The sequence below is a fragment of the Centroberyx affinis genome, unplaced genomic scaffold (assembly GCF_046629955.1).
Source record: "Centroberyx affinis isolate AG114_WGS23_722 - 3 ecotype Tasmania unplaced genomic scaffold, CSIRO-AGI_Caff_v1 ptg001004l_1, whole genome shotgun sequence".
Classification (NCBI taxonomy): domain Eukaryota; kingdom Metazoa; phylum Chordata; class Actinopteri; order Beryciformes; family Berycidae; genus Centroberyx; species Centroberyx affinis.
Genome location: NW_027279568.1, coordinates 551566 through 576516, shown reverse-complemented (window position 1 = coordinate 576516; position 24951 = coordinate 551566). Strand labels below are relative to the sequence as shown.

At 42.1% G+C, this 24951-nt stretch overlaps 4 protein-coding genes across 5 annotated transcripts in view; 1 reads left to right on the top strand and 3 right to left on the bottom strand.

Moving 5' to 3' along the window:
* Positions 1-271: 271 nt before the first annotated feature.
* Positions 272-3091, bottom strand: LOC139646829 (mini-chromosome maintenance complex-binding protein-like; the record flags this gene model as incomplete). Its single annotated transcript, XM_071522580.1, has 7 exons — positions 2936-3091; positions 1977-2068; positions 1715-1855; positions 1533-1574; positions 1339-1428; positions 1035-1164; positions 272-417 (listed from the first exon to the last, which is right to left on the bottom strand). Coding segments are annotated over exons 1-7 (702 nt in total), but the record flags the coding sequence as incomplete, so codon positions are not given.
* sec23ip (SEC23 interacting protein) lies at positions 1895-13874 on the top strand. Of its 2 annotated transcripts, none has more exons than XM_071522562.1 (18): positions 1895-1980; positions 4177-4676; positions 4999-5206; positions 5339-5532; positions 5928-6017; positions 6144-6264; positions 6935-7024; positions 7222-7363; positions 7474-7682; positions 7799-7908; positions 8137-8307; positions 8674-8769; positions 8883-9050; positions 9423-9578; positions 9960-10062; positions 10699-10884; positions 11131-11293; positions 11707-13870. In XM_071522562.1, the coding sequence occupies exons 2-18, from the start codon at positions 4383-4385 to the stop codon at positions 11786-11788; spliced, it is 2583 nt and encodes an 860-aa protein (XP_071378663.1). In that variant the 5' UTR covers positions 1895-1980; positions 4177-4382; the 3' UTR covers positions 11789-13870. The 2 variants fall into 2 exon arrangements, with proteins under 2 accessions (XP_071378663.1, XP_071378662.1); XM_071522561.1 differs by lacking the exon at positions 1895-1980 and adding an exon at positions 3632-3764 and having other exon boundaries at positions 11707-13874.
* On the bottom strand, positions 12012-18853 carry csgalnact2 (chondroitin sulfate N-acetylgalactosaminyltransferase 2). The gene is made up of 8 exons (XM_071522563.1): positions 18727-18853; positions 15851-16822; positions 15481-15697; positions 15149-15250; positions 14875-15053; positions 14666-14760; positions 14363-14444; positions 12012-14265 (listed from the first exon to the last, which is right to left on the bottom strand). Exons 2-8 carry the CDS (start codon positions 16500-16502, stop codon positions 13973-13975), a joined length of 1620 nt encoding a protein of 539 aa, XP_071378664.1. The 5' UTR covers positions 16503-16822; positions 18727-18853; the 3' UTR covers positions 12012-13972.
* Positions 18854-20612: 1759 nt separating this feature from the next.
* Positions 20613-24951, bottom strand: part of ret (ret proto-oncogene receptor tyrosine kinase) — a 45253-nt gene continuing 40914 nt past the window's right edge. The window contains exons 16-23 of the mRNA XM_071522578.1: positions 24787-24894; positions 24485-24699; positions 24245-24367; positions 24094-24164; positions 23862-23999; positions 23606-23705; positions 22464-22611; positions 20613-21507 (exon numbers count right to left, since the gene is read on the bottom strand). Coding sequence (XP_071378679.1) covers positions 21350-21507; positions 22464-22611; positions 23606-23705; positions 23862-23999; positions 24094-24164; positions 24245-24367; positions 24485-24699; positions 24787-24894 — 1061 coding nt within the window. The 3' untranslated portion in view covers positions 20613-21349. The remainder of the gene's footprint in view (positions 21508-22463; positions 22612-23605; positions 23706-23861; positions 24000-24093; positions 24165-24244; positions 24368-24484; positions 24700-24786; positions 24895-24951) is intronic.

Genomic DNA, 24951 nt, shown 5'->3' with positions numbered 1-24951 from the left:
TAGCTTCTGTTCTACATCTAAAAATAATCTTTGCTGATAAATCAGTATCACTTTTGAAATCACTTATTAAAAAACCTTTTATGTAATCTCATATTGAATGTCATTGACCTCCCTTTTCCTGCCCCATTTTACGACCTTCTGACTTTCCCTGGGCAGATACGCAAATCATCTGGTAAACATCACATCCACAGAGGCCAGATTACAGCTACAGCGAACAAGAGGGGATAAAAGGAGAGGTACCTAAACCCACCAGTAGAGGTTGATAACATACCTTGACTAGGCAAGATGGGCCCTTCTCTCCCGGCAGGGGGAAGTTGAGGTCGAGATGGGAGGCAGATGTGGTCTGGCTGGAAGGAGCTTCCGTCTCCTGCCGCTTGCAGTCGCCATTGCCATGCAGCTCTGTGGGACTTTGAGGTCCTGCAGAGGGAGGAGGGAGCAGTTGACATTTTAAGAGGAAAAGCCACATAATACATGATTTTCACTGCATTCCACGAGTTTGTGTTGAAGTGTTGTAATTTACTTTTTTTTTTAACTTTCCCTCAACCTGCCTCATCTACATCTACTTCAGTTAGTGATTTCCTACAATTCCCAGAAGGCCTTTTGACAGTCCCCAGAGAATGTGCTGGAACTTGTTGCATTCAGTTGTGTGTTATACATGTAGGTGCAGAGAGCGAACGTGATAATGGAGTGAGAGTTTTTCCAGTTGAGTAAAAGTGAGTTGCGCCCCTTGCTCAAAATGCAGTATGTCTTGTGGCCACACTGCATTCTGGTCAATTGGGGCTACTGACTCTGGCAAAATTGGTATCTCTGCCTCTTCTACGATGGATTTCTCATTGTATGATTGTTGAACGTCGGTGCAAAATGGCAGCTCTAGAAAGAAGCCCTTGTTCTTTGATTCTGAGGAACTAACACCAAACCTGATGTTTTCTATCAAACTCCATTTTTTTGGCAGCAGCAAAATAGTTAATGGACATTCCTTCTACTTAATGTTGAGCTATACATTTACTCATCTCCATTTTACAAACAGCCCATACCAGTGTGTGGCTCCCTCTGCTTCTGGGGCTGTGTGTCCATGTCGTCGTCCTCCTCGTAGCTGCGTTTCTGTCTGCTTGGGACATAAGAGGTGGAAGGAACCACTCTTGCTTGGCTAGAGCCGGCATAGCTGTGTGACAGAATTAAGGGAAACTAGGGAGCGATTACCAAGCAATTAATTTGAAAACATTTTCACACGGACAGGCTACAACAAAGAACACATAATAAAATCCATGTTTAACCGTTTCATGTTTGAGGGAGCACTTCCATCATGTATGTATGACAATTTGGACAAGATGAGGATATCTCTTTCACCCAGGGATTTTCTCCAGGGATAGGCACGCAGTAGAAGGTCTGTCTCTCGGCAGTCACAGTGTTTCTGGAATTCAAATCCACCTGAAGATGGAAAGGGCAATAAACAAATGCAAGCAAATGTAGTTATTGCAGTTGAAATGAGGCGTTTATGGATTCCTCTAATGGTTTGAATGAGGCGGACTTACCCCACATTCTGTGACGTCTTTGTACTTCCCGCATCGCAAAACCTAGGGATTGTCAGAAAGTGACATCAAATGACTGAAGATCAAATGCAGGATCCAAGCACTGGAAACTCATGGAGGCATGAGCGAGAGGGCTGTATTTATTATGCAAATTATGGCACAGGAACGGATAAGGAAGTGCTTACTTTGGCCTTGGTTGACGGGTCGACGGTCTCATACACTCCCATGTAGAACTCGGGATCGAACATATCTTGGATTAAACAGCGGAATTTGACCAGGCTGTTGGGCTTCAGGTAGTGCAGAGGGACGTCGTTCAAAGATGGAACCTGGACGGATATGAAGATACTCAAAATGAAAACAAAGGATGTAACTGCCAATGAGCATGCTGACCTGTAGTCTCACAGACAATAATGGGTGATATGCTAAGAAAATCCAGTGCCACATTACCCAGGTATGAGCCTCCTTGTCTTTCAACTGATCTTTGAAGAACTCCACTGCTTTAGCTTCCCATCCAGAGTTTGGGTCGTTCTGGGAAGAAGCTATATCAAGAAGTACACAATGTTATGTTATATGTAATTATAATAACAGCTAACATTGGCTTTGATGACAGTATTTAACAAGTTAAAGTGAATCAACACTTATCTGTTAGTTTAGCAGGGTGTTTATAGGTTTCAGTAAGTTAAACTTAAGTGTTTTCAAAACATTTTTAAGACAATTTTAAAGTCAAAAAACAGGAGACCAATTCAGTGCGACTGGGTTGACATGAAGACATTAATCCCAATTAAAGTGAGATATCCACCATTTGAAGAAGAAAAAAACCCTGACACCTGTCCACTTTGTAAAAAAAATAAATAAATGCTAATGTTACTTGAAATAAATGTAAAGAATGTCACAGGTTACTATTAAAGTTAGGACAAAAAGCTTTTTTGAGGATGGTATCATCTGTGTTTTTGAAACACTGAGGATGAATTTCAAGTAGCCTACCAACATTTTCACAAAGTTTTAGGACCTCTGAGGGGGGCTGTATATTTAAGACCTAAAGGAGCTACATTCAATTGTGTCTAAGACCTTTCAAGGGCTTGAATTTAGATAACTCAATTTAAAAGATTTCCCGACCTCTACGGACCTATAGATACTCTGTTATTTAATTTGCAATTTCTGTGTCTTGTCTTCATATCAGATTGAACAACAGGCAGTTACTGCTGGTTAGCTATGCTATAAAGTGAAAGTAAAGCAATGTTCGTATTTACAACCCACAGCAACTTATTTTGAAGGACGGGAAAGTGGTGAAAACACCGGTTACGATTGCATGTGATGAGCATGGTAGTTAGCATGGTAGTTAGCCACCTAGCTAAGTTAACATTAACGTTAGCTGTCAAGCAAGCAAGTACCGACTTGTGTCTTACCAAACATCCCTTCAACAACGCCCAGAGGGTTGTTGATCCAGTCATGGGTAGAAGGCATCATTAGCCACTAACAAACTTCAAAAGTATAACAAATCAAAACAAAAGTATCTGAAAACACAGTTGTGAAGAGAGTTTGTTGACTGCTGCTCTCTACTTTCAGACAGGACAGCAGAGGAGCTGGTCTGAGGGCGGGAAATTTGCGTCACTAGTCGAAGAGAGTAGTTCGCTTGTTTTGTACACCAAGATTAACCGGACAACGGAGTTATCACACTGGCAGGAAGGGCGATTGATTCTTTTACGTACCTCTTAGATGTACTTCAATAAAAGGGGGGGGGGATATTTTTGTTTTGATGTGAGGTCTTTTGTCAATTCAGAAAAAATGTCTTTACTCAAATTTGAAAAGACAAGGTAAAGTTGCATAGTGCAAGCACGCTTTCACACCTGTAGGTGGCAGTACTGGAAGAAATTGTTAGTTTTTTTTTCTACGACCAACAAGCCGCTGTCAAATGACCTGCGTGGATTTGTCAGATCTACAAACAATCTGTAGCTCTGCCTGACCGCCCATCGTGTTCTTGTGTAACCTTACAGATCAGTGAAATATTGTGAATGCGGGGGAAAACCTGTGTCGAGATCCGGGTGTGAAGTGAGCTTAATGCCTGCTTGCTCCGGTACTGGCTACGTGTTATTTAGGGGAAAATGGCTGATAGAAAAAATAATAACGTTCCCAATTCCAGTGCAAATTTACTGTTCAGCACGGCTCCGGAGTTTAACTTCAATTTGCCTTTCATACCAGTGAGTCAGGCCACTGGTCCAGCGGTGTTGTCGGGAGGTGAGATAAAACGTTAATGCAGGAAATGTCTAAACCTTAGCGTTGACGTTAGCAGCATTACTAGCAGGCTAGCTAGCTAGTTAGCCGGTTCCTTAGCAAAGATAACGAAACCTCCTGTCACTCAACGGCTGTCAGCTGTTGTTATCGTGCCAGAAGTACAATACTGTGACTGCCATTGGTCTGTCTGCCATTTTAGCCCCATTGACATTGATGGGGTTTGGTTAGACTGTCCTCCATCTGATGTGTTATTGAATGACAGGGATGTAGCTAGTGAGTTACAGTAACATCATGTTGACTAGGGATGTCAAATAAAGACTTAGTATGAGTTGTTCATAACCGAATGACAGCATTCTGTCTAAATTGACTGACAATGTATATTTTAATTCATTTTCTCCATTTTGATGTTCTTTAGATGATTCCACTGATGTTGGAGAAGAAGACAGCTTTCTAGGTCAGACCTCTGGGAATGTACCAGCCCCCTCTACATTCAACTACTTCTCCAGTCCTGTAACCAGCAGTGACCCATTTGCCTCCATAGGCCATCAGCCATGCCCTCCGCCAGCGCTTTCAGTGGCACCGACAACAACGGGTCCAGTCTCTGTTCCCAGTAGTGTCGGCATGGCCCCGCCGCCTCCTGGCCCACAAGCTAACCCTGCTCTGGCATTTGGTAGTGCAGTTTACCAGAGCCCTATGGGGCGACACACTCCTCCCCCCAGCATGGTGACCCCACCCCCTCCCCACACCCCCCAGCAGAGTCATAACCCGTACCGCCACACCCCCGTCAGCAGCAGAGCCAGCCCTTATATTCCAGCTCCAGAGGTCCAGCCGCCGTCCCACGCACCGCAGCAGAATCCCTACTCTCTCGGCTCTCCGGCACAAACATTCCCACTGTCGGGACCGACATTCACAAAGGTAGATACTGACTAATCAGCCCACTCTGTCACACTGTTGTTGTGTTTGTCAGATGCATTTTTAACTTAGCGAGTACCTCAGTGGGTATCAATGAAGTGAATATTTTTATATTTATTCTCAGGGCACTATGGCTCTGCCCTTACACTCCTTACTACTGACTATTTGTGATGTTGGTGATGTGGGAATTTAAGGTTATTCTACTGTTGCAGTCATTGCAAGTTCTTCTGGATAAGAACATCAGCGACATGCCTAAAATGTAAATGTAACCTTGAAGAATGAAAGGACAGGATGACGAGTGTATGTCGCTGTTCTCTCTCTTCAGCCCCCTCCCACACAGATGCAGGTGCCTCCACCTGCGGCCACCACTGCTGGAGCTGTAGTCCCCGCCAATCCCATGATGCCATACAACTACAATGTCTATGAGCCCGTTCAGCCTCACTGGTTCTTCTGCAAACAAGTGGAATCAAAGAGCGTCTGGCTTCCTTTCAGCATCATCGACTCCATTCAGCTGGAGGAGACGTACAACTCAGGTGAGATGACATACAACGTTTGCTCTTTGGTGGATGCTTTTATCCAAAGAAAGTTGAACCCCTAACTCTGGCATAATGTATTTATACTGATGTAACCCCTCTAAAATCCTCTTGGCCTTTTTCTTCTTTCAGTTCAACCAGACCCAGAGAATGTGATCGTGCGTACAGATGGAGGGCGCTACGACGTGCAGCTGTACGACCGCATGCGGACTGCAGTGTACTGGGAGGAGGAGCCTACAGAGGTCCGCCGCTGCACCTGGTTCTACAAAGGGGATACGGATAGCCGCTTCATTCCCTACTCCGAGGACTTTAGTGACAAGCTGGAGGTTTGTCCCACCACCGCCTATGACCAGAACAGTCTCATGTTTTTGGACCCTGTATCAGTCAGAAAACTCCTGAAGTCCAGTTTGAGTAGACTGAGAGGACTTTGTCTTGTTAGTCGTAGGGCAGAGGCATATGATATGATATCAAAATATCATATCACATTATTTTTCTTAATTTTGATGATATAATAGATGTTTTTGTGTTTTTACTGATATATTTTTTTTTCTTTTTTATGCTGTGGCATTCATTCAAAGTTGTCTGTTCCCATGCAAATTCTGCATTAGCTGCAATGTGTAGTTTTTATATTTATTGGATTAAAATGCTGGTAGATCCATACCAGTATACCTCTACCTCTACAGTCTAAATGTGTGAATGATATGCTGTCTCCCCTCTTCAGGCAGAATATAAGAAAGCTGTGTCTACCAACCAGTGGCACCGCAGGCTGGAGTTCCCATCAGGGGAAACCATTGTAATGCACAATCCAAAGGTAAACCTTTGTCTGATTAAAATGTTAAAGAGGTGATCTTATGATGCTTTAATCCTGTTGAGTGGACTTTGCTGTTTGTATAGATGCTTTCAGTGAGTGATGAGGCCTTGTTCTCTCTGTCTGTAGGTGATAGTCCAGTTTCAGCCCTCTGCCATGCCAGATGAGTGGGGCACGACTCAGGATGGGCAGACCAGGCCCAGAGTGGTCAAGAGAGGCATTGATGATGACCATGACGAAGTACCTGATGGTAGTCGAGTTCCTCTTTACCCGCTACTAGCTAGCTGTAGGCATAATAAGGAAAAAGCCTGTTAAACTCAGTCTGTATTGTGCTATTCTAGATCCCCTTCACACCTGGCATTAACATTTGTCCTAGGTGATCAGACTGTGAAAACACATAAAATCCAGGTGACGCATTGAAGATCTGATCACCCAAATCTCCAGAGGTGCTCAGAGACTCATTTGGCCACATTAACAGAAAAGTGTAAATGCAATGTGTCTCCAATCCACATATAGAAACTACATAAACAGAAATGAACTTTAGCACCTGGGTACAACCAGGAAGCGTGCAAATCAACCTGGTGGCAGACAGCTTGGAGAGTAATGTACTTGTGAAAAATGGATTGTCAGAATGCTTGTGGATGGGGAACAAGCGAAACACTGTATTTACTGTCAGTTTTAAAGGGCGTAATAGAGGAAGTGACATGCACGGCTATCTGTGTTTTGCAAGGGAAAAATAAATCAGATTTAAATGTGTATTGTGGAGATGCATTTTTGTGGAAATGTAATACAGCTAAATCATATAAAGACATGGGTCCAGATGTGAGAGACATGTTAATGCCAGGTGTAAAGGGGGCCATAGTTGGGCTCATAGATCAAAGGGTAAAATACAACGTTTCATGTGTGTGTACCTATTCTAGGCGAGCTCCCTAAAGTGGATCATCTAGTGTTCATGGTGCATGGAATCGGTCCCGTCTGTGACCTGAGGTTTCGGAGCATGGTGGAGTGTGGTGAGTACCATCTGGATAGCAAAACCTGCTTTTTGTCTTTCTTTGATAATCAGTTTTGAACATAATAATGGGTACAAAGGGCATTTCATTAATCATTTACTGACATTCACTGGCATTGGTGTCATGTCAGTTGCCAGTGTTGGTGTACTTTCCATGGGGAAATCACTTAATGAGCTGTATGAATTTCTCATTTTCAGTGGACGACTTCCGTAATGTGTCGCTGAAGCTGCTGCAGAGTCACTTTAAGAAATCGCAGGATGAGCACGCCATCAGCCGGGTGGAGTTCCTGCCTGTCCAGTGGCACACAGCTCTACATGGAGACGCCACAGGGGTGGATAGGTGAGGAGAAGCGGGTTCGCACCGGCTGTAGATGTTTGAGAAGACCAAACCAAAGTCATATGGAAAGTCTTTACAGAGCCACCACTTTCTTTACTTGTTTTTCTTTGTAGGAGGATAAAGAAGATCACCTTGCCCAGCACTGGACGTTTACGTCACTTTACCAATGAGACCTTGTTAGACGTGCTCTTCTACAACAGCCCCACTTACTGCCAGACCATCATGGACACAGTTGCCCTAGAGATTAACAGACTCCACACCCTGTTCATGAAGAGGAACCCAGACTACAAAGGAGCCGCATCAGTGGCGGGACACAGTTTAGGTAATAGGCCAGTGTATTGGTCTCAACACCACTGGATTTAGTTCTGTTCTGATTTTCAAGTAGCTACAGACCTCTGGTAGCGATTCAGAACTGGGTTTATGCCTTTGTACTTGCAGGTTCCCTGATACTTTTTGACCTGCTGTCGAATCAGAAGAACGGCTCTCCAGCATTAGCCATGTCATCCAAGCCCACTACTAATGGAGGGCCCCCACTAGGCAGCAAACAGGTTATATAGCATCAATTATTATGCTCATCAGTTAAAAATGATCTTATCTAGCAGTTAGAAAGTAGCATAATCTTGTCCCCACTGACTGTGATACATACAGATCTTGGTGCAGCAATTGATTATAATAGTTTTCAGCTCTGTAAAGTACTGATGCACAGCATGGATCACTTCAAGCAATAAGTTAAGTTGGAATGGTCTGTAAGACGTTAACCCTGCTTCTTGCATCAGGTGGCGCCCCCTGTCACACAGGGAAATCATGCCGTCGCCCCGCCGGCTGTGGAAGAGGAGCCTAAAGACGAAGGGGAGGAATTTGAAGATCTTTCTTCTGTGCTGGAACATCTGGGCTTGTCTGAATACAAGAGTACCTTTGATGACGAGAAGATTGACATTGAATCTTTTGTAAGAATAAAAACCACCTTTGCTTGTTATAAAAGGCATGATTGATTTTTTCCAATAGTATTACTTAACGTCAGAAAGGCCAATGGGTTTTGGGGTTTTAGAAAAGGCAGACAAGCTGTAAATTGAAGGAGGCAAATATACTTCAACCCACTATTTCCTTGTTGATTTTTAAAATTTAACAGCACTGGTTTGTACAGAAAGTGGGTGTTGGAAAAGTAATAGAGGGACATTTTGAAAGCAGAGCTATTTCAATGCTTCAGTTAATGGCAGCTTTGCCTCTCTGGTGTTAACCTTCATAGGATCTTCCTTGTTAGATAGTATTACATGGAGGCTGTTTCATTTTGTCTCTTTCTCATGTTCTTTCAGCTTATGTGCACAATTGAAGACCTTAAAGAGATGGAAATCCCACTGGGGCCCAGGAAAAAGATTGCTAAATTTGTCAAAGACAGAGTGAATAAGCTGGTGAGCCTTCAAAGACCCTTTTCTATTGAATACCTGTGAGGCTCGCAAACGGGTGGTAGTGACTAACTCCTTTCACTTCCTCCGTTTAATACGTCTTTACTGTATTTACTCAGACTGCACGTCAAGAGAAGAAAGCAGAGGTCAAGGAGGTCAGTCAGCAGGTGGTGCCCACACCAGCAGCTGAACCCCTTCCTGATCCCACCATCAAGAAGCTTCCTGTGGGCAAAACCATCTCCTCTGTCCACGTCGACTACAATTACTTTGAAGTTGGAACTGGACAGGTAAATGTGATGTATAACAGGATGGCCAATAATGTAGATTTTCCACATAATAATAATAATAATGATAATAATAATAATAATAATAATAATAATAATAATAATATTACATTTTATTTGTATAGCACTTTTCTAAATACTCAAAGACACTTTACATAGTAAACGAGATACACAAAACACATCACAGACAATATCAATGAATAAGGCAGAGAATAAAACATTTCAAATAGGGAGGTGGTTAAATATCAGTTGGACTGTTCTGAAGCAGTTTTGCTATTTATCAGTTCATCGAGAAAGATTACAATTTCATGGACAGCTTTAAGTTTTATTTGCTAACAAAATGAGTTTAATATCACACTTGATTTTGCTCCATAGGTTTCAGTGGTCTACCATGCTCTGGACTTTGAGCCGGTGAATTTCTTCGCCTTGGGTTCTCCAATCGGCATGTTCCTGACGGTCCGGGGGCTGGAGAAGATCGAAGAGACTTACCAGCTGCCCACATGCAAGGGATTCTTCAATATTTACCATCCGGTAACTACTAGTAGTTACATTAGTGATGCTCAGATGAGCTACAGATGCTCAAACAGGATTCACTCATTTGACTTGCACATTTGAGCACATCTTGAAATTGGTTTTGGTCCGACATCCACACAAAGTATAATGTCAAATTCTACAAATACCTATCTGAAGGCATTTCATGCAAAGACAGTCAGACCAAATTTTTAATACAGTTTCAGGTGAAGTTTTTTTCATATTGGGGTTTGTTACATATTTCATATCTTCAAATTAATTTCAGGAATTTTCCCTTGACCCCTACCTGCACACTCTGGATGAAAACCACTTTGCTGAGTCACTGTAGGTGCCACGATCTGATATCTAGATTCATGATCAGAAATGTTTCTTCTCTCTCAGCTGGACCCTGTAGCATACAGGATTGAGCCCATGATACTGCCAGACTTGGACTTGAAGCCTGTGTTGATCCCACATCACAAAGGGAGGAAGAGGCTGCATCTTGGTATGGCTCTCTACATTGTTTTCTCATCCTTTCTCTTGAATTTCTGCTTGCATCACCCCAAATCACTAGACCACTGTTCTATCTACTTTGACAACCTTTTTTGAAAAATTAGTTAATACCATATGTTGAGACACTTAAGTGTCATCATTAAATCCTGAACGGAGTTGTTGAATGTTCTAACTGCATGTTGCCCCACTTCAGGCCCTTGTGAGCTCTCTCCAACACTCCTTGGGGTGGAGTGCTCTAATCATACGCTTTAATAAAATACAAAGACTCCATTCTTGCATTGAAGTTGCTACAATGCAGTTATAGTATGAATGATGAGAACTATAAGCCCTAAGGTCGGGCTAAATTAGTTCGGTGGCAGTGACTGATTTTCCAGGTCCTATTTTTAAGATGAAACTGAACAACAGGACATTCCCATGTCTTTATACATTTTCAACACAGGTCTTTGATAATGGTGAAAGTGATTTAAGTTTCTTCATATTTCTCTACATAGATAGATCTATGTTGGTCTCATCAAATAAAACTGAATAAAAAAAAATGCCATCTCGCATCTGACTTGAAAACCTTTAGCAGTTGCATGTTGGAAATGTCGTATGCTGAGGGATTTAGTAACCGCTTCCTCTGCTGCAGAGCTGAAGGAGAGCCTGACCAGGATGGGCTCGGACCTGAAGCAGGGCTTCATCAGCTCCCTGAAGAGCGCCTGGCAGACGCTCAACGAGTTCGCTCGCGCTCACACCTCCTCTGACCAGCTGCAGGCCGAGCTGGCCATGGTGGCCAGCCGCATCAAGGAGGAGGAGGAGAAGCAAGTGGAAGAGGGTGAGTTTCACTTCCCTCTAGGAGAAAAGCATCACTGGTAGAGGTTGAAGAAAACGTTTTAAAGTCAGAAATGAGCTTTTTGAGGATTGTTGACATTATGTACCGTTATTACTCAAAGCACATTTTTTTTCAGGTGGTGTAGAAATTACAGCCAGCCAGGGAATTCAGCTTTCTGTTTGATGCTCTTTAATCCAAAATGGTTTGTGTACAGACTGTGACTGATAACATCACATTGGTTTGTCACAGAGCGTAAGATTTCAGATAGTCCTGAGCCACAGAGAGAGGAGGAGCCCCAGGTGAAGATAGGGATGCTGAACGGAGGGAAACGCATTGACTATGTCCTGCAGGAGAAGCCCATTGAGAGTTTCAACGAGTACCTGTTTGCCCTCCAGAGTCATCTGTGCTACTGGTACGGAGCTCTTGTTGACTTTACACTCATTCTTTTAACCATTGCACATGAACTTCTCAACCCTATTGTTGAAATTCAATGAATCAGTCCCTCCAGAGATTTGTGATTGCAACATTTTAGGAAAAATGATTACTTCGAGGTAAAAATTGCACAGGTGTGCCAGTTGGACCAATCCTCATTTTACTGCCTTTGCACTTTTTCTGGAAATAAACACAGAACTGAAATAATGACAGAAATGTCCGTCACATCTCAAAGTAGCGAAGAATCCTGGAGGGACAAGTACCTTTTCAGAAATAATATATCAACATCAATTCAGTGTTTTACTTTTCAGACCAATGGCTCAACTTTTTTTGTGTGATCCATTGGTGAGATGCAGGTAAGGCGTTCATATTAACACCTCTGCTGTTTTGTAGGGAATCTGAAGACACGGCACTGCTTATCCTTAAAGAGATCTACAAGACCATGGGGATCCATCCTGAACAGATAATACATTAATACAATCATCTGAGATGAAAATAAGCCTGCCTGAAACTTCCTCCATTAGGTTTATTTCATGTCAGTTCTCCTGGGTTTTGACAGATGCTTTTTCCTTTTTATTTTTTTTCCTCTCATTTTCTATTCATGTAGTTTACTGTATAAGAATGAATACAATTGTATTATGCCATTTGTCTTAAATTAAGAAAAATAGATCAAGTTGGAAGAATCGAAGAAACTTGACTTGTTTGAACTTACATTTTTTATAGAATAAATTATAGAACTGGTCAAGTTGGCTTGGGGTTTACTGAAATGTATATCATCAAATTAAATATTAACAAGAGAAAATACATAGCAGCAGTGAATGCAACCTTATGTAAGTTTTATTTCATGGCCAAAATGTGAAAATAAACCATTTCCTTACATAAGGTATTTCTCTTTGAAGTGTTGTGTATTGATCATGAAAGGAAGACATGTAAGATTTCTCCTCCAGGTTGAGGAGAGACTGATTGTAAGACTATCTACAAAAAGCTGTAATATTTGCAAAAACATCAATTAAAAAATAACTACAGTACAGGATGTAATGTCAGCTTAACCTGCTTTCCTTTTCAGAAAAAATAAAGCACTTCTTGCCTGCTCTATTTAAGGTTTTCAACAGCTGTACTCATTACATTATGCCTCTCACTTTCGACAGTCACTTTGCATCCTAACCGGTCAAGTGTAACATCCTTTCTCATCAAGAGGTGGAATAAAATTAACACATCTACAGCTGTGAACACAGCCTCAAACAACAATTTCAATGGCCTTGCAAGGACTAATGTAATCTCCAACATTTCATATCACTTTAAGCATGTAGGCACATGAGACATAAGTATTAAACTTACAAGTATGAAAAACAAATGATATTAGAAAAGTATTTACATGAGTGGCTGTAACATTCAACCTCAGTCTAGTATTAGGAATCATAGTGCTGTGAGCGATTCTCACTGGGCATAAATGACAAATCTCTTTACAGACAATAATACTGGTCCACACAGACCTAACATCAAAGTGTTGCATGCTTTAAGCAGATCTTTGTTCCTGGCTCTAACAATGTAGTCAACATGCTTCTCTGCTAAACAGATGAGGACTTGGAAGCCGTCACCTGCTAAGCAAAGAAAGACAGTGACTGATTGTCCCTTTCATCACACACTACGCTAACATAAAAAGGTCCCTTTTTTACCATGTTACCAATTTGAACCAACTTATAAATACAACACAAATGAAACAATATGGCTCCATAGAGATCTGGTAATACAGAATATGCTATAAAGTGTAAGAAACATTGTTTGTAAATTGCTTTGATCACAACTCGCAGAAAGTAAGACTGACTTGATAATGAGGAGGGCTGGGAATCAGCAGGGACTTGATTTTGGTTCTTGTGGGGTCAATCAAGTCATTGCAATGTAATTTGCGTTTTATTTTCATTTGATAAACTGCCAATTCTTATTTTTCCTTTTGTCAACAGTTGAACACCTCTACAATCATACTTATTACCCTTTTGCGACAGTTATGTTATTGCTTATTGAGAACAAAGCTCCTCCAAACATGTTGACAGCTGGTTGTATTGTACCTTGTTTGATACCTTTTTCATACCTTGGGATCCGGGAATCATCTCAGTTGGAATCTATTGGCTGACATTCCTACAGGTCACAGTAATCTGTGCAAGTCTATAGTCGAGGTGGGAGAAGGTGAAAAACGTTGAAGAAATTGATTGCGAGTCACCTTGAAGAGCTGCGTTTGAAGCAGGTGCATTTGGCTAAAATGAAAGATGAGAAATGTATGTTTCCAATCATACAAACTGCATGCTTACTGAATTGATTTCAATACAATGTCCATGTAAATCCAAGAGATATATTATCACGTGTTTCACATGAATCCGTTTTAGTCCGACAGCTTGTGCGAGTGTTCCCGACCTGAACGACTTTCACTTGTTTTTGATACTGCTGTAGAAAGCTCTCATCGATGGAGTTGTAGCGCGTTTTGAAGTTTCACATCGATCAATGTAGGCTAGTTGTTAGTTTTCGTACATTCATCCGTGTCTACAGCTGAGCGGTAATGAAATGTTAAGAGGATCCGTGTAAACAGGTCTTTGCTATAGTGCGTTAATGATGTCACCAGGACCTCGCAGTCACAAGGCTGGTCCAGTCTGGAATGTCGGGCCTCTCAGTCATCTGACTTGCTCTGGGTCTTGAAGGCCTGCTTGCGGAGGTGAGCCTCGATCTCCTCACGGAACACCAGCATGCCCAGGTGCGAGTGGGACGCCTCGTTCATGGCTTTGGACTGGATGCACATGCGGTACTGCTCCGGCGTCAGCTCATCCGCGCACTGCTTCTCGTGCCACAGGTGGAAGAGGCCCGACACCGGTGTCCGGGTCACGATCAGGTCGCTCCGAAGGTACTTTCTGTACAAGTGGACGTCTTCCACGCCCCAGCCTTTTACTTCAAGATCGAAACCACCTGGGAGGAAAAAAAGATATCGCATATTGCAGGTGGTTCAGTCAAAGTCAAATGCTTTTTGTAAGAGAGTATGTGAAGCTTTCTGATCACCGCTTACCAATATTTAGGAAGTCTGAGCGATACTGACACGTCATTCCAAAGCCAAAATCTCTCCAGAATCCAGCATCCTTCTTGTGAATCTATTTGAAAAGAAATTTCATAAACAAGTGAAGTGAATTGAACAGGATTTCTTAACATAAGTAGGTATACAGTAAGTACAAGTCGTCCTTCTGGCAATGAGTAAAATCCCTCAAAACTGTTCTAACAACTGGTAAAAGATCATAGCAGACTGACATATTACACCATCTCTACACAAACATGGAGCAACTTGGCACTAAATGTGAACTTTCACACTCCTTACCAGCTGGAGTTCAGTGGGTGGAGCCAGCTCCAAATTTCCATAGACTATGGCAGGATTGTACAGACTAAACACCACCGGATAGAAGACTTTCTTGTCTACAAAACACAAAAGCAAGTACGTCAGTACATTAAGCAACACTCAAAACTGTCAGCAAGAGCTCAAAAATTATCCGTGTAAAGAACTTGAACTGCAAACAGATAAAACCCTACTGGGAGCAGAGTGGAGACGACAGGTGTTGAGGAACTCCAGTGTGAAGTGGATGTCAACGTCACAGAAAAACATCAAGACGTCGCCCTTCTTCCAGGCATGAGCTCCAATATCCAGACCCCGACCCCTGGAAAACTCCTCGTCCACCGGGATGAGAGTGTAATTGGAGAAGCTCTCCTCCCTAGGAAACAAAAACAATACGGTTATTTCAATAAAACTAGACACCATGGATTTTAATTCTCTTGACAAATCTCATCAAAAGCAAAAGGAACACACCTTGACATTTTTTCCAAAGAGGACTTCACCTCCTGTAAGCCTTCTTGCCCAAAGTAAACCACAGTCAGATGTACTCGTCTGTCCTGCTGTATGCACACCTCCCTAGAAACATTAACATAGATTATACATTATTCACATAACTTTCCGGAAACACATAGCGCCCCAAGGTTGAAACTCACTCTAATAATCATATTAGACACAATGATGATGTCTATTCAAATATCTATTCAATGCATGTTTGAACAGAAAATACGCTGGTTAGTGTTTGGCTCCAACGCAAGAGACGGACAGTCTCTGATGAAACTACTAATATGAGTCACATTCATTCTCACCTGAAGTTGTGTAAGAACTGTGAGAAAGTTTCTACTCTGCCCGCCAGCGGCACGATGATGTTAATGATCATTGCGGACATTTCTACAGACGTGCTCCTGACTTTCATCAAGGGACCGAAAGGGCGGAAGAGTGTGACGTGACGGAAGCTGCTGGAATCCTCTTTGGCGAAGAAGAGCTCGTAAAGTGTACCTTTGTCCCGCTCCGTCCTGTACAGTCCTGCCCACACAAGACAATACAAGAAGGAATACTACATCAGTTAAGACATAACAGTGACAGCTATCATTTAAGCCTTTTTTCATGGGGCAAGGCTACATTCCTCAGTCTGCAGCCCATATGTGCTGACCCACATGTTGATGCTTTAGGTCTTACCCTCAGTAAAGTGGCCCTCTGTGTAGGTCTGTCTCTGCATCGGCATGTCGTCCTCCACGCCGTCCTCCTCGTCAGGGTTGTTGATGATGTCCAGCGCGGCCTCGATGACCTCCACCAGCTCGTCCCGGCGGTCTTTACGGACAGGCTTCTCCTCCGGGTGCCGCGTCAGCCCCATCTCCAGCTGGTACACCTTGGAGGAGGTGAAACTCTCAAAGGGGACCAGGGCGTACTCGCTGGGCAGCCGCGCCCCCGTGTTGACCTCCGCCTTGTCAATCTGCGAGTGCAGATACTCCAGCAGATCTCCCGGCTCCTGGTCTTTGGTGTCGGCCAGGCCCTGCACCCCGGGGAGCTCCTTCCTGTCCTGCAGCAGCTTCAGCTTCTCGCTCATCTCCTGCAGCTCCTGCTTGAGCTGGGCGATCTGCCGCTTGAGGCTGCCGGCGCGGTTGAGGTGGCGCTCCTCCTGTTCCTGCAGCAGGGCCTGGTAGTACTCCTTCCCGTAGGGCTCGCCTGCTAGGCCGGGCAGGACCAGGCTGACGTCCGCCGGAGGGGTGCACTCCAGCAGGTAGGCGAACAGCAGCAGCACCAGCAGCAGGAAGAGGCCCAGGAACAACCAGCGGGCCCGGCCCTGCAGCGGCAACCCTCGCCTGGGCATCACGCTCACATACAAGCTACGGCCGGCAAGTCTGCATTCCCTTTTCCCTCTGATCTCCTCCGAGATGCACTTATTCACATTACTTACAATATGTATCAGCACGTCATCTTAGAGATGTGGAAGGTCCTCTACAATTTTTTAATGTCCAAGCACATTTCTGGAGCAAACAAAATCCACAATGGGGAAGTGTGGTAGTCAAAAGCTTCTGTGTACTATCATGTCATTTCATTAATTGCAGATGATCTTTGTGTCTTGGTTCTTGGCTGTAATGCATCAGTGCATTGAAGCAATGATCCTCTATAAATCCACGAGGTGTTCACCTAAAGAAGAATAAAGAAATCCACAATGAAGCCACAATATCTTTAGCTATAAAGGTTAGATTGCATGGATAAGAGCAGTTCCTTGAAGGTTATCAGGTAGCTGGGTGGGTCCGAGTCTGATACTAGCAGCTACTTGAAAAATATTACAACATCAGTAGCCTATGTTTTGTTACCATTCAGCCAACGTCAGTAGTCAGGCAATAACCATTTCATTCACAGTCAGTGGGCACATTCTGTTTTTTGGCAAACAGAATGCGTAACGTTTGTCTAAGCTCCATTGAGATTTTATATTTCAAGGCCACAGAAAACATGAAAAAAAATCAAGAACGGGGAATAACATCAGCTACACCACAACTGTTTTCGCTAGCTCACGACAGCTAGCTAGCTGCTAATCAACAGCAGAGAGGAACCTGGGGGGCGAGCTCAACCTCCGTCAAGTACACAACATTTTGTAGAATTTTATTTCCGAATAAACAGTTTCCTCTTCAAAATAAAAGCACGGACACGCGAATTAAAAAGGTGCACAACAAAAACATATCAGAAGGGGAATCCGATACAAAAACACATACAATAATCATGGTATCCAGGTGAATTTCCTGACTACATTAGTAACTTACAGGCTAAAGGGAGACCTCATACAGTAGCACCCATTGAAGTCCCTCAGTTTAATGTTAACAGTTACCTTGCATATCTGCAAATGTACCTAAAGGAACATGAAAATTGAAGCAGGCAGACAGGTAAATGTTGTGATTTTATTAAAATAGGAGCTGCTTGGTGGATAATTTATATACTGAATTTACCAGTGGACCCTAACAATCCAGAAAAAGTAATGTAAAAGTATGTACATTTGCCAATAAGTACAGTAACATTAAACTGCCAGATTTTGGACTTAACAGAGTTTGGCTTGATGTTCTCTCCCATTCAAAGAGAGAAATAGAGAGGTCTATAAACAGTGGGATTATACAGTGGCCACACCTGTATGTGTACACTGAAACAGAAACCCCATACCTAACTACCTGGGATGATTTCTGCTTTGTGAAGCCAGTGGCTTTAAACATCAAGCTTTGTCTTAACTGACTGACTCACAAAGACTGACTCACAAAAACTCCTACCAGCCTACACAGCGAAACTTCTACCTTGACATGATAAATAATGCTTGACAAAACGTAAGTTTATCTTAGCTTTGTCTTCATTTTATCTAGCTGTCCATGAAAGCAACAGAGGACTGGATAAGGCCTAAATGGAGGACACCATTCAATTTCAAATAAGGGTGCACCAATAATTACAAACACTCACTTGAGAACATTCAGGGATAAAACCTCATACCAAATTACAGGCTGGACTTCTACCTTCGGAGTTAAGTGACACGTGAATACATGAATAGGGACTGAAGTAAATTTCAGTTATCTAACAAGAATTCTAAAAGTTAAAATCTAATCTCACTGAAATTAGATGCTGCTTGGTGGGTTATGTATATGCTGAATTAAACAACAAGACCCTGACGAAAACTCTTAAGTGAGGTATTATGTAGGTTGCGGATAAGCAAGGCAACATTACATAGTCCTACAGATTTCCCATATGATCCACATGTTTTCTTTGACTGACGTGGCTATGACATTTAATATTTTGCATTGTCCATTATGCTAAAATACAAATCCCCTTATATTTGGCACACTTTCCCACAGAATCTGGACCTCTGACCTGCTTTCAGCGCCTCCTGTCCCTTTGGAAACCTTTAAATCCTTTTATCGTGAAAAACTATTGTGAAAAGTCTAAAGCGGATGTCCACATGGTCCTGCTGCTAGCTTGTCTGTGGTGTTAGCACCTCTGAACGCTTTCGGGTTACTTTTTATCCGCCGGGGAGCATGATAGACACTTATTATAATTCTCAAACAATCACTTACCTAAATCACGCCATTGTCTATCCCCTCTTATATTTGCTGGTACGTGCTCGTGTGAAACAAACAGCGGCAGGCAGCTAATGTTACGAGATGCCACGGAGCAAAGAAGAGTGGCTCCGCGCGCTACTTCCGGTCAGCAAGTGGCCAATGGGAGATTTGTTACTAATTGTCGTCATCAACCATGCTGACGCTACGTGTTATTATTATTATCTCATTATTGTTATTTATTTTTATCATAAAATGCTGTTGAATCAGTTATAAACTACTTTATATTGTATAGCATTTTTTTAATGAATGCAAACATTCTGAAACCTAACCAAAATTCAACATATCATATGCCTATCCCAGCAGCATAGGTATTAATTACTTGATTTTTCTTCCTTTTTAAAAAAAATATTACTCATTTTTTTCTTAATCCTATTTTATCTTTTCTGTCTCCTGTCCTTGCATATGTGTGAGGTTATTTTATGTGTTTTAGTAATATTGAGTGGCCCTATTTTTTTTTTTTTTATTGTATTTTAACATTTTTTTTATCCTTAAATCCCATATTGTACTTTTCATCTTTCAGCACAGATCTGAAAGTGTAAAAAATATTCTGAATATGTGGAGGGCTACATAAGCTAAAATATAATAAAGGAATTATGAGTTTTATTAATGCAGGGGTGACATGAGCAATGAGAACACAGCATGCTCACAGTGCTCTCACTTCCCACTGTAATATTCCTATAATATTCCTATAGCGACTTAAATTGTGTATGTGGTACTCAATAGTAGGTTCGTACTGTAGGCTACTTTAATCTCCTATGGTATTACTACAGGAATTGGAGGCTGGAGCCTATCCCAGCATGCATTGGGTGGAAGGCATTGAGACACCATGGACAGGTCACCAGTCCACCACAGGGCCATTATTTTTGTCTTTTTTCATTCGTTAGATGTTTTGAGTGTTTCAGTCACAGAATAATTATTTCTGCTAACACTGAGTTGAGAATAAAGGAGATTTTACAATTTTACCAATTTGTTGTCTCATCAAAACCCCACTGAGCATGCTCAAAAGTCTGAGAAAGGAACAGGGGAAGGAGGGAGGGGTGAGGCGTGTAATGTTTGTTGTATCTATTTGAATTTTATCTGAATCCTAGAATGATAGTACTAGTATATAATCCTAGTGTTGTTTCCAACCTACTTATAACAGCTTTAATAAAAAAAACTAAGGTTAAAATTACATGTTTAAACAATACTGTAAACAATGAGGCACTGTACATGACACTTAAATTATACTGAAACTGTACCTCCAAAAGTTAATGACATAAAAAATAAAATTTAGCAATTATTTTCAGTATTAGATCTTTACTTAAAGCCAAAACAAGAGTGGAGTAGAGGAGAGGAGCCTGTGGAAATGGATAAGGCCCACATTAACTATCAGTACGTTAATATCCTAAGGTCATTTTCCAACAATTTATTATTCCACAATATTTGACACATTAAATGTCTACTTTGGACACATTCTGCTTGAATAAATCTGAAACAAAATAATAATAATACTTAAAAAAATAAACATTTCTGAAAATTAGAGTGTAATCTAAAATGAGCAAACCATGTCTGGAAGCGAATTGAAACTGCATAATAATTTATGCAAATTACCAAACTTAAAATTGTGAAACATTTTTGTACATTCTAATAAGAAAACTAGTTGTATCAATAAACAGCTTATTACATATAGAAGTTTACTAGCCTGTTACCTTTACGGCATGTTGACAAGAGACATGAACTGGGCTAACACACTGCACATTTTTAATGTTTATTATTAATTGGAACATAATCAAATAATAACAACGTAACAATGATGACACTCATTAGTTTACATAATCATATTTTTTTCACAAAGATTGCCATTACAATTAATCAAAAAGTGAACCGGAGTTTGACACGGGACACGGCCACAACCTACATTAAGACTCATGTCCTTACACTGGAGTAGCACTCACTAGTTGATATTTTTCATGTAAAAAAAAAGAGAAAGAAAGAAAGAAAAGAAAAGACTTTTACTGAACATGTCTGCGTTATTTTTCTTTGGCAAGAACAGTTTGAAACATTATGTGAGGTTTGGGGGGGGGGGGGGACACACAAAAGTGGCGTTTTACATTTTGAAGAAGAACACGATCCTCTCAAGTAGAAACTTTACATTTTTCAGAACAGGTTCAGCGTTCTCCCTTTTGTCCACTCAATCCCAGCAGTCTACAACAGGTGATGGTAAAGACGTCCCCTTTAATTCCTGGGCTGGAACAAGATCTTCACAGTAGTACATTAATAATTGGAGGCTATTGTAGAAGCGGCACAGGCACTTGAAAGACATTGACACTGACATACAATCTGGTACAATAGTCATGCAATGATACAATTTGGCCAACATGACCTTGAGGTAATGATTAACATACCGATGAGCTGCATGAAGCATGGTCTATGTTATTCCAGCCGTTTTGCAGCAACAAAAGACCCCAGTTCAAACTTTGAATACCCGTGCAACAGAAATAAAAGGGAACCAACTTTAGCATCAGATTGTATATGTACAGTTTTATAGAAATATACACATCTACCAATTAGTAATCTTTTCTACAGTGCTGTTTTGTCTTTAGCTATCGAGCTTGTCCACAGCTTTTGCGGGTGAAGGCAAAGCCATCCAGTTTGCATAAACACTATCATTGGCATATCTTGTAAAGACTGGATTAGTGGCATCATGTCTGTTGAGCGGTACCGGGCTCTTCTCAGGCCAGTTCGGGTATGACATGCCTAAAAACGAGAACATATCATTTTTCTGCACTCAGTGAAAGATATACAGCGTGCAGACAGTAAGGCTCTCAAATCAAACTCTGTAGTGGTAATCTAGGAAGCCAATCCTCTGTCCAGATGAGTGTAAAGTTGGTATATAAAGCACAATGTTTGATTTATTATTCATTGTTTGGTGTGATGTATCAGTGTTATTGTTTAGCTCATGCCCCATTGATTGACCTAAATGTCTGCCTCACTGTGAAAAATGATGATGGACAAGAAGTCACAGTCAGGTCAGAGTTTAACTTTCTTACGAACAGGCATCTTATTGCTAAATACTTTTGGTAGACTATCAGATTATCAATATCTCGTGGGCAAACATATGTGTTCTTTACTTTTCAGCAATGTCTCCAAAGAGTTAAGTTCAAAAGCCTTACTGTTTCTCTGTTCAGCATTGTGGAATCATCATAGATTAATAGCTAATATACATTAGAAATTCAGGAAATTTAAGACAATCTGGAATTCAAACCACAATGAGTGATTGATTCGGCGAGGACCTGTTTCAAATGTTACATACAAGTTTCTTCCAATGCGAGAAATATGGTAATGTGATGGAAATGCGATGGAATGAAAAATGAACTATGTACAAATAAAATGCCGATGAAGCATGAGGATGAGCAATGGCTTATAAATTAGAATGACGGGAATATTTAATATTTACAAATGTAGCATTTTTGGTCAGCATTCATGTACATTAGAAGCAGGTCCAAATAAAAAAAGAAGAGTCAAGACACAAGATCTTTTCCACTGAGTCTCTCATTTACGGTGAAATGGGAGATATGTCAGCGGTATCAGAAAAAGGCATGCCTAGATCACAGTCACGCACACTTGACTACGGAAAGCCAATCACAACTTGCCAAACAAGAGAGCTTGTGTGTCCTGTTTCTAAAATCTAGTAAATGCATGGGAAATTCTACCATAGAGCTTGTTTTCAATCCATGTGGAGGGGAGGGTTCGAGGGAGAGGGGCGTTATTACAGTCCACTAGTGGTGTGTCCTCTTCAGAGAGCGCGTCGTCGTACAGCAGGGCGTCGGCTGGCGTGGACGCCGCCAGGTCCAGGTAATCCTGACAAGAGGAGATGAACGCCTGATTAGGCTAATCACCGAGCAGAGTGGGCACTGAGCCGCGCTAATGCATTCAAATCTACACTGCTGCAATGCAAGGTTCTACTCAAATGAGTGCAGAAAGCTTCTAATCAATGCATCTGCCTTCTTGACTTTGAGGAATTCACCTGCCCACCACTCAATTTTTGATGAATTTGAAGAACTAGCCTGCTGTATTCAGGGATATTTACATTCCTCTGACCTTAAAGAGCCCATGAAATTGCATCTTTACTTCCTGGATTTGATGCATATCCTGTTGAAACAGGATGTTGTGGTGGGACATAGTGCAGTGAGGGATCATTCAAAAGTCTAAACCAATGGAATATGAGTCAGGGAGAGATAGGCAGTTCTATTTGATGGGAGGAGTGCGGTGTGGCGGGACTGTTCAAAAATCTGATGGTTTTATTGGTTAGAAATTTATATTTACGCCTACTAGTGCGAGCTAATTTCATGGGGACTTTAAAGCCAATATATATAGCCTCACTGCTACATCAAGAGCCTGGCTGTGTGATTACACTGCCCAAGGCCGCATTTTAGAATCGCTCTTGAAACGCTAATTATGGTATGTAAAGTACATGGGAAGGAGAGGAGTAATAGATCTTACAGAGAAGCGATGCTAGCCACGTAAAACAGTATGTGTGTGTATAACATTTCCTTTGAAACAGTGCCATGCGTGCATATGTGACTCCAAACTGCAAGCCTACAGTTAACGTGCTGTCCTGCAGGAGAGATGTAGTGCTCCTTTCGGACCAATTAAAGTTCCAAATACCCAAGTCCTAAATTCGAAAGGCCAGATCTCAATGGCAAGCTGCATCATTCAGCCAAGTTTTGTCAAAATTGGCTCAGTAATTTTGGAGCTATCATGTGCATGGAAAGAGTCAGATTAATAGTTTCCCCTCATTGCTTTCCTGTGGACGAGAATGAATAACTTATTATAATATATTGCTTGATCATACCCGACTTTTCACCATCATCTTTTCCAGTTCTTTGCTGATGTCTGAGAATGTGGGCCTCTTGTCTGCTTCTTGTTTCCAGCATCGAAGCATGAGATTATACCTACGGAGAAAAATTTGTGCCATGGGTGAAATAAGTTTCATATGAACTCTCCCAGCGGAGCCATTTTCCATGAATGAATGTCTAAATGTGGGGAAGGGGAGTTATTGCGCTCGGCAGAGATGAACAGATGCTGCAAAGTAACAGAGTGGAGCTCACATTTCCTCCGAGCAGTTCTCCGGTTTCTCCATCCTGTAGCCTGTCTTGAGCAGGTTAAAGAGGCGTTCAGGGGCGATACCTGGGTATGGGTTTCCTCCCAGTGTCACTATCTCCCACAGCAGCACACCAAACGACCAGCTAGCAGGACACAGAAGACACAAGAACTCATAAGAACATTTAAATAAATAGTGTTTGGAATAATCTGTGTGACAGTTTAAATGATTTAACTTACACGTCACTTTGTGTTGTGTAAATGTGATCAAACAAGGACTCGATTGCCATCCATTTCACGGGGATGCGGCCCTGGAAAAGAGTGAGAGCCAATGAGACACTGGAAACATTGGAGAAAGTGTAATAAAGGAGTAGTGAGGTGTTTCCTTTACCTTGCTCCTCTTCACATAGGAGTCCTCTTCGTACACGTCTCTGGAAAGGCCAAAGTCTGAGATCTTCATCTTCCGCCCTTCAGCTACAAGCACATTTCTCGCTGCAAGGTCTCTGTGAACAAGCTGTTGGACAAAGAAATACTCATTTCAAGTGTTAGATACAGGTCTTTGCTTCCTGAACCGCTCATCCTTTTCACACAGATCTCACAGATGAATACAATTCCCACAAAGGTCACGTACCTTCATCTCGGCCAGGTACTGCATGCCCCTGGAGATCTGCCATGCGAAGGAGATCAGGTCGCCCATGGTGAGCGCCCGGTCGTCGGGGTTCTCCAGGTAGCTGGAGTTGCGGTTGGCGTCCCTGCCCATGTAGCTCGGCCCCACCTTCCGACTCTCGCGCAGGAAGTTGCGGAGCGATCCAAACTTGGCGTACTCCACAATCAGATACAATGGGCCTATTCAGAGACATACAGCGCTTAAGACTCCATGCATGTGCAACACACATGTCCACAAGGACGACGGCAAGCGGAGCGGGGCCTTACCATCCTGGCTGCACGCTCCGTACATCTTTATGACGTGCGGATGGTTGACTTGCTTCAGTAAAGTGAATTCTGACAGCAGGTCACGCAGTTCGCTGTGCGAGGCGTTTTCTGTCACGGAAGAGAAGAGGAGAATTGAAATGATGAAACCATTCATTCCCTCAGACA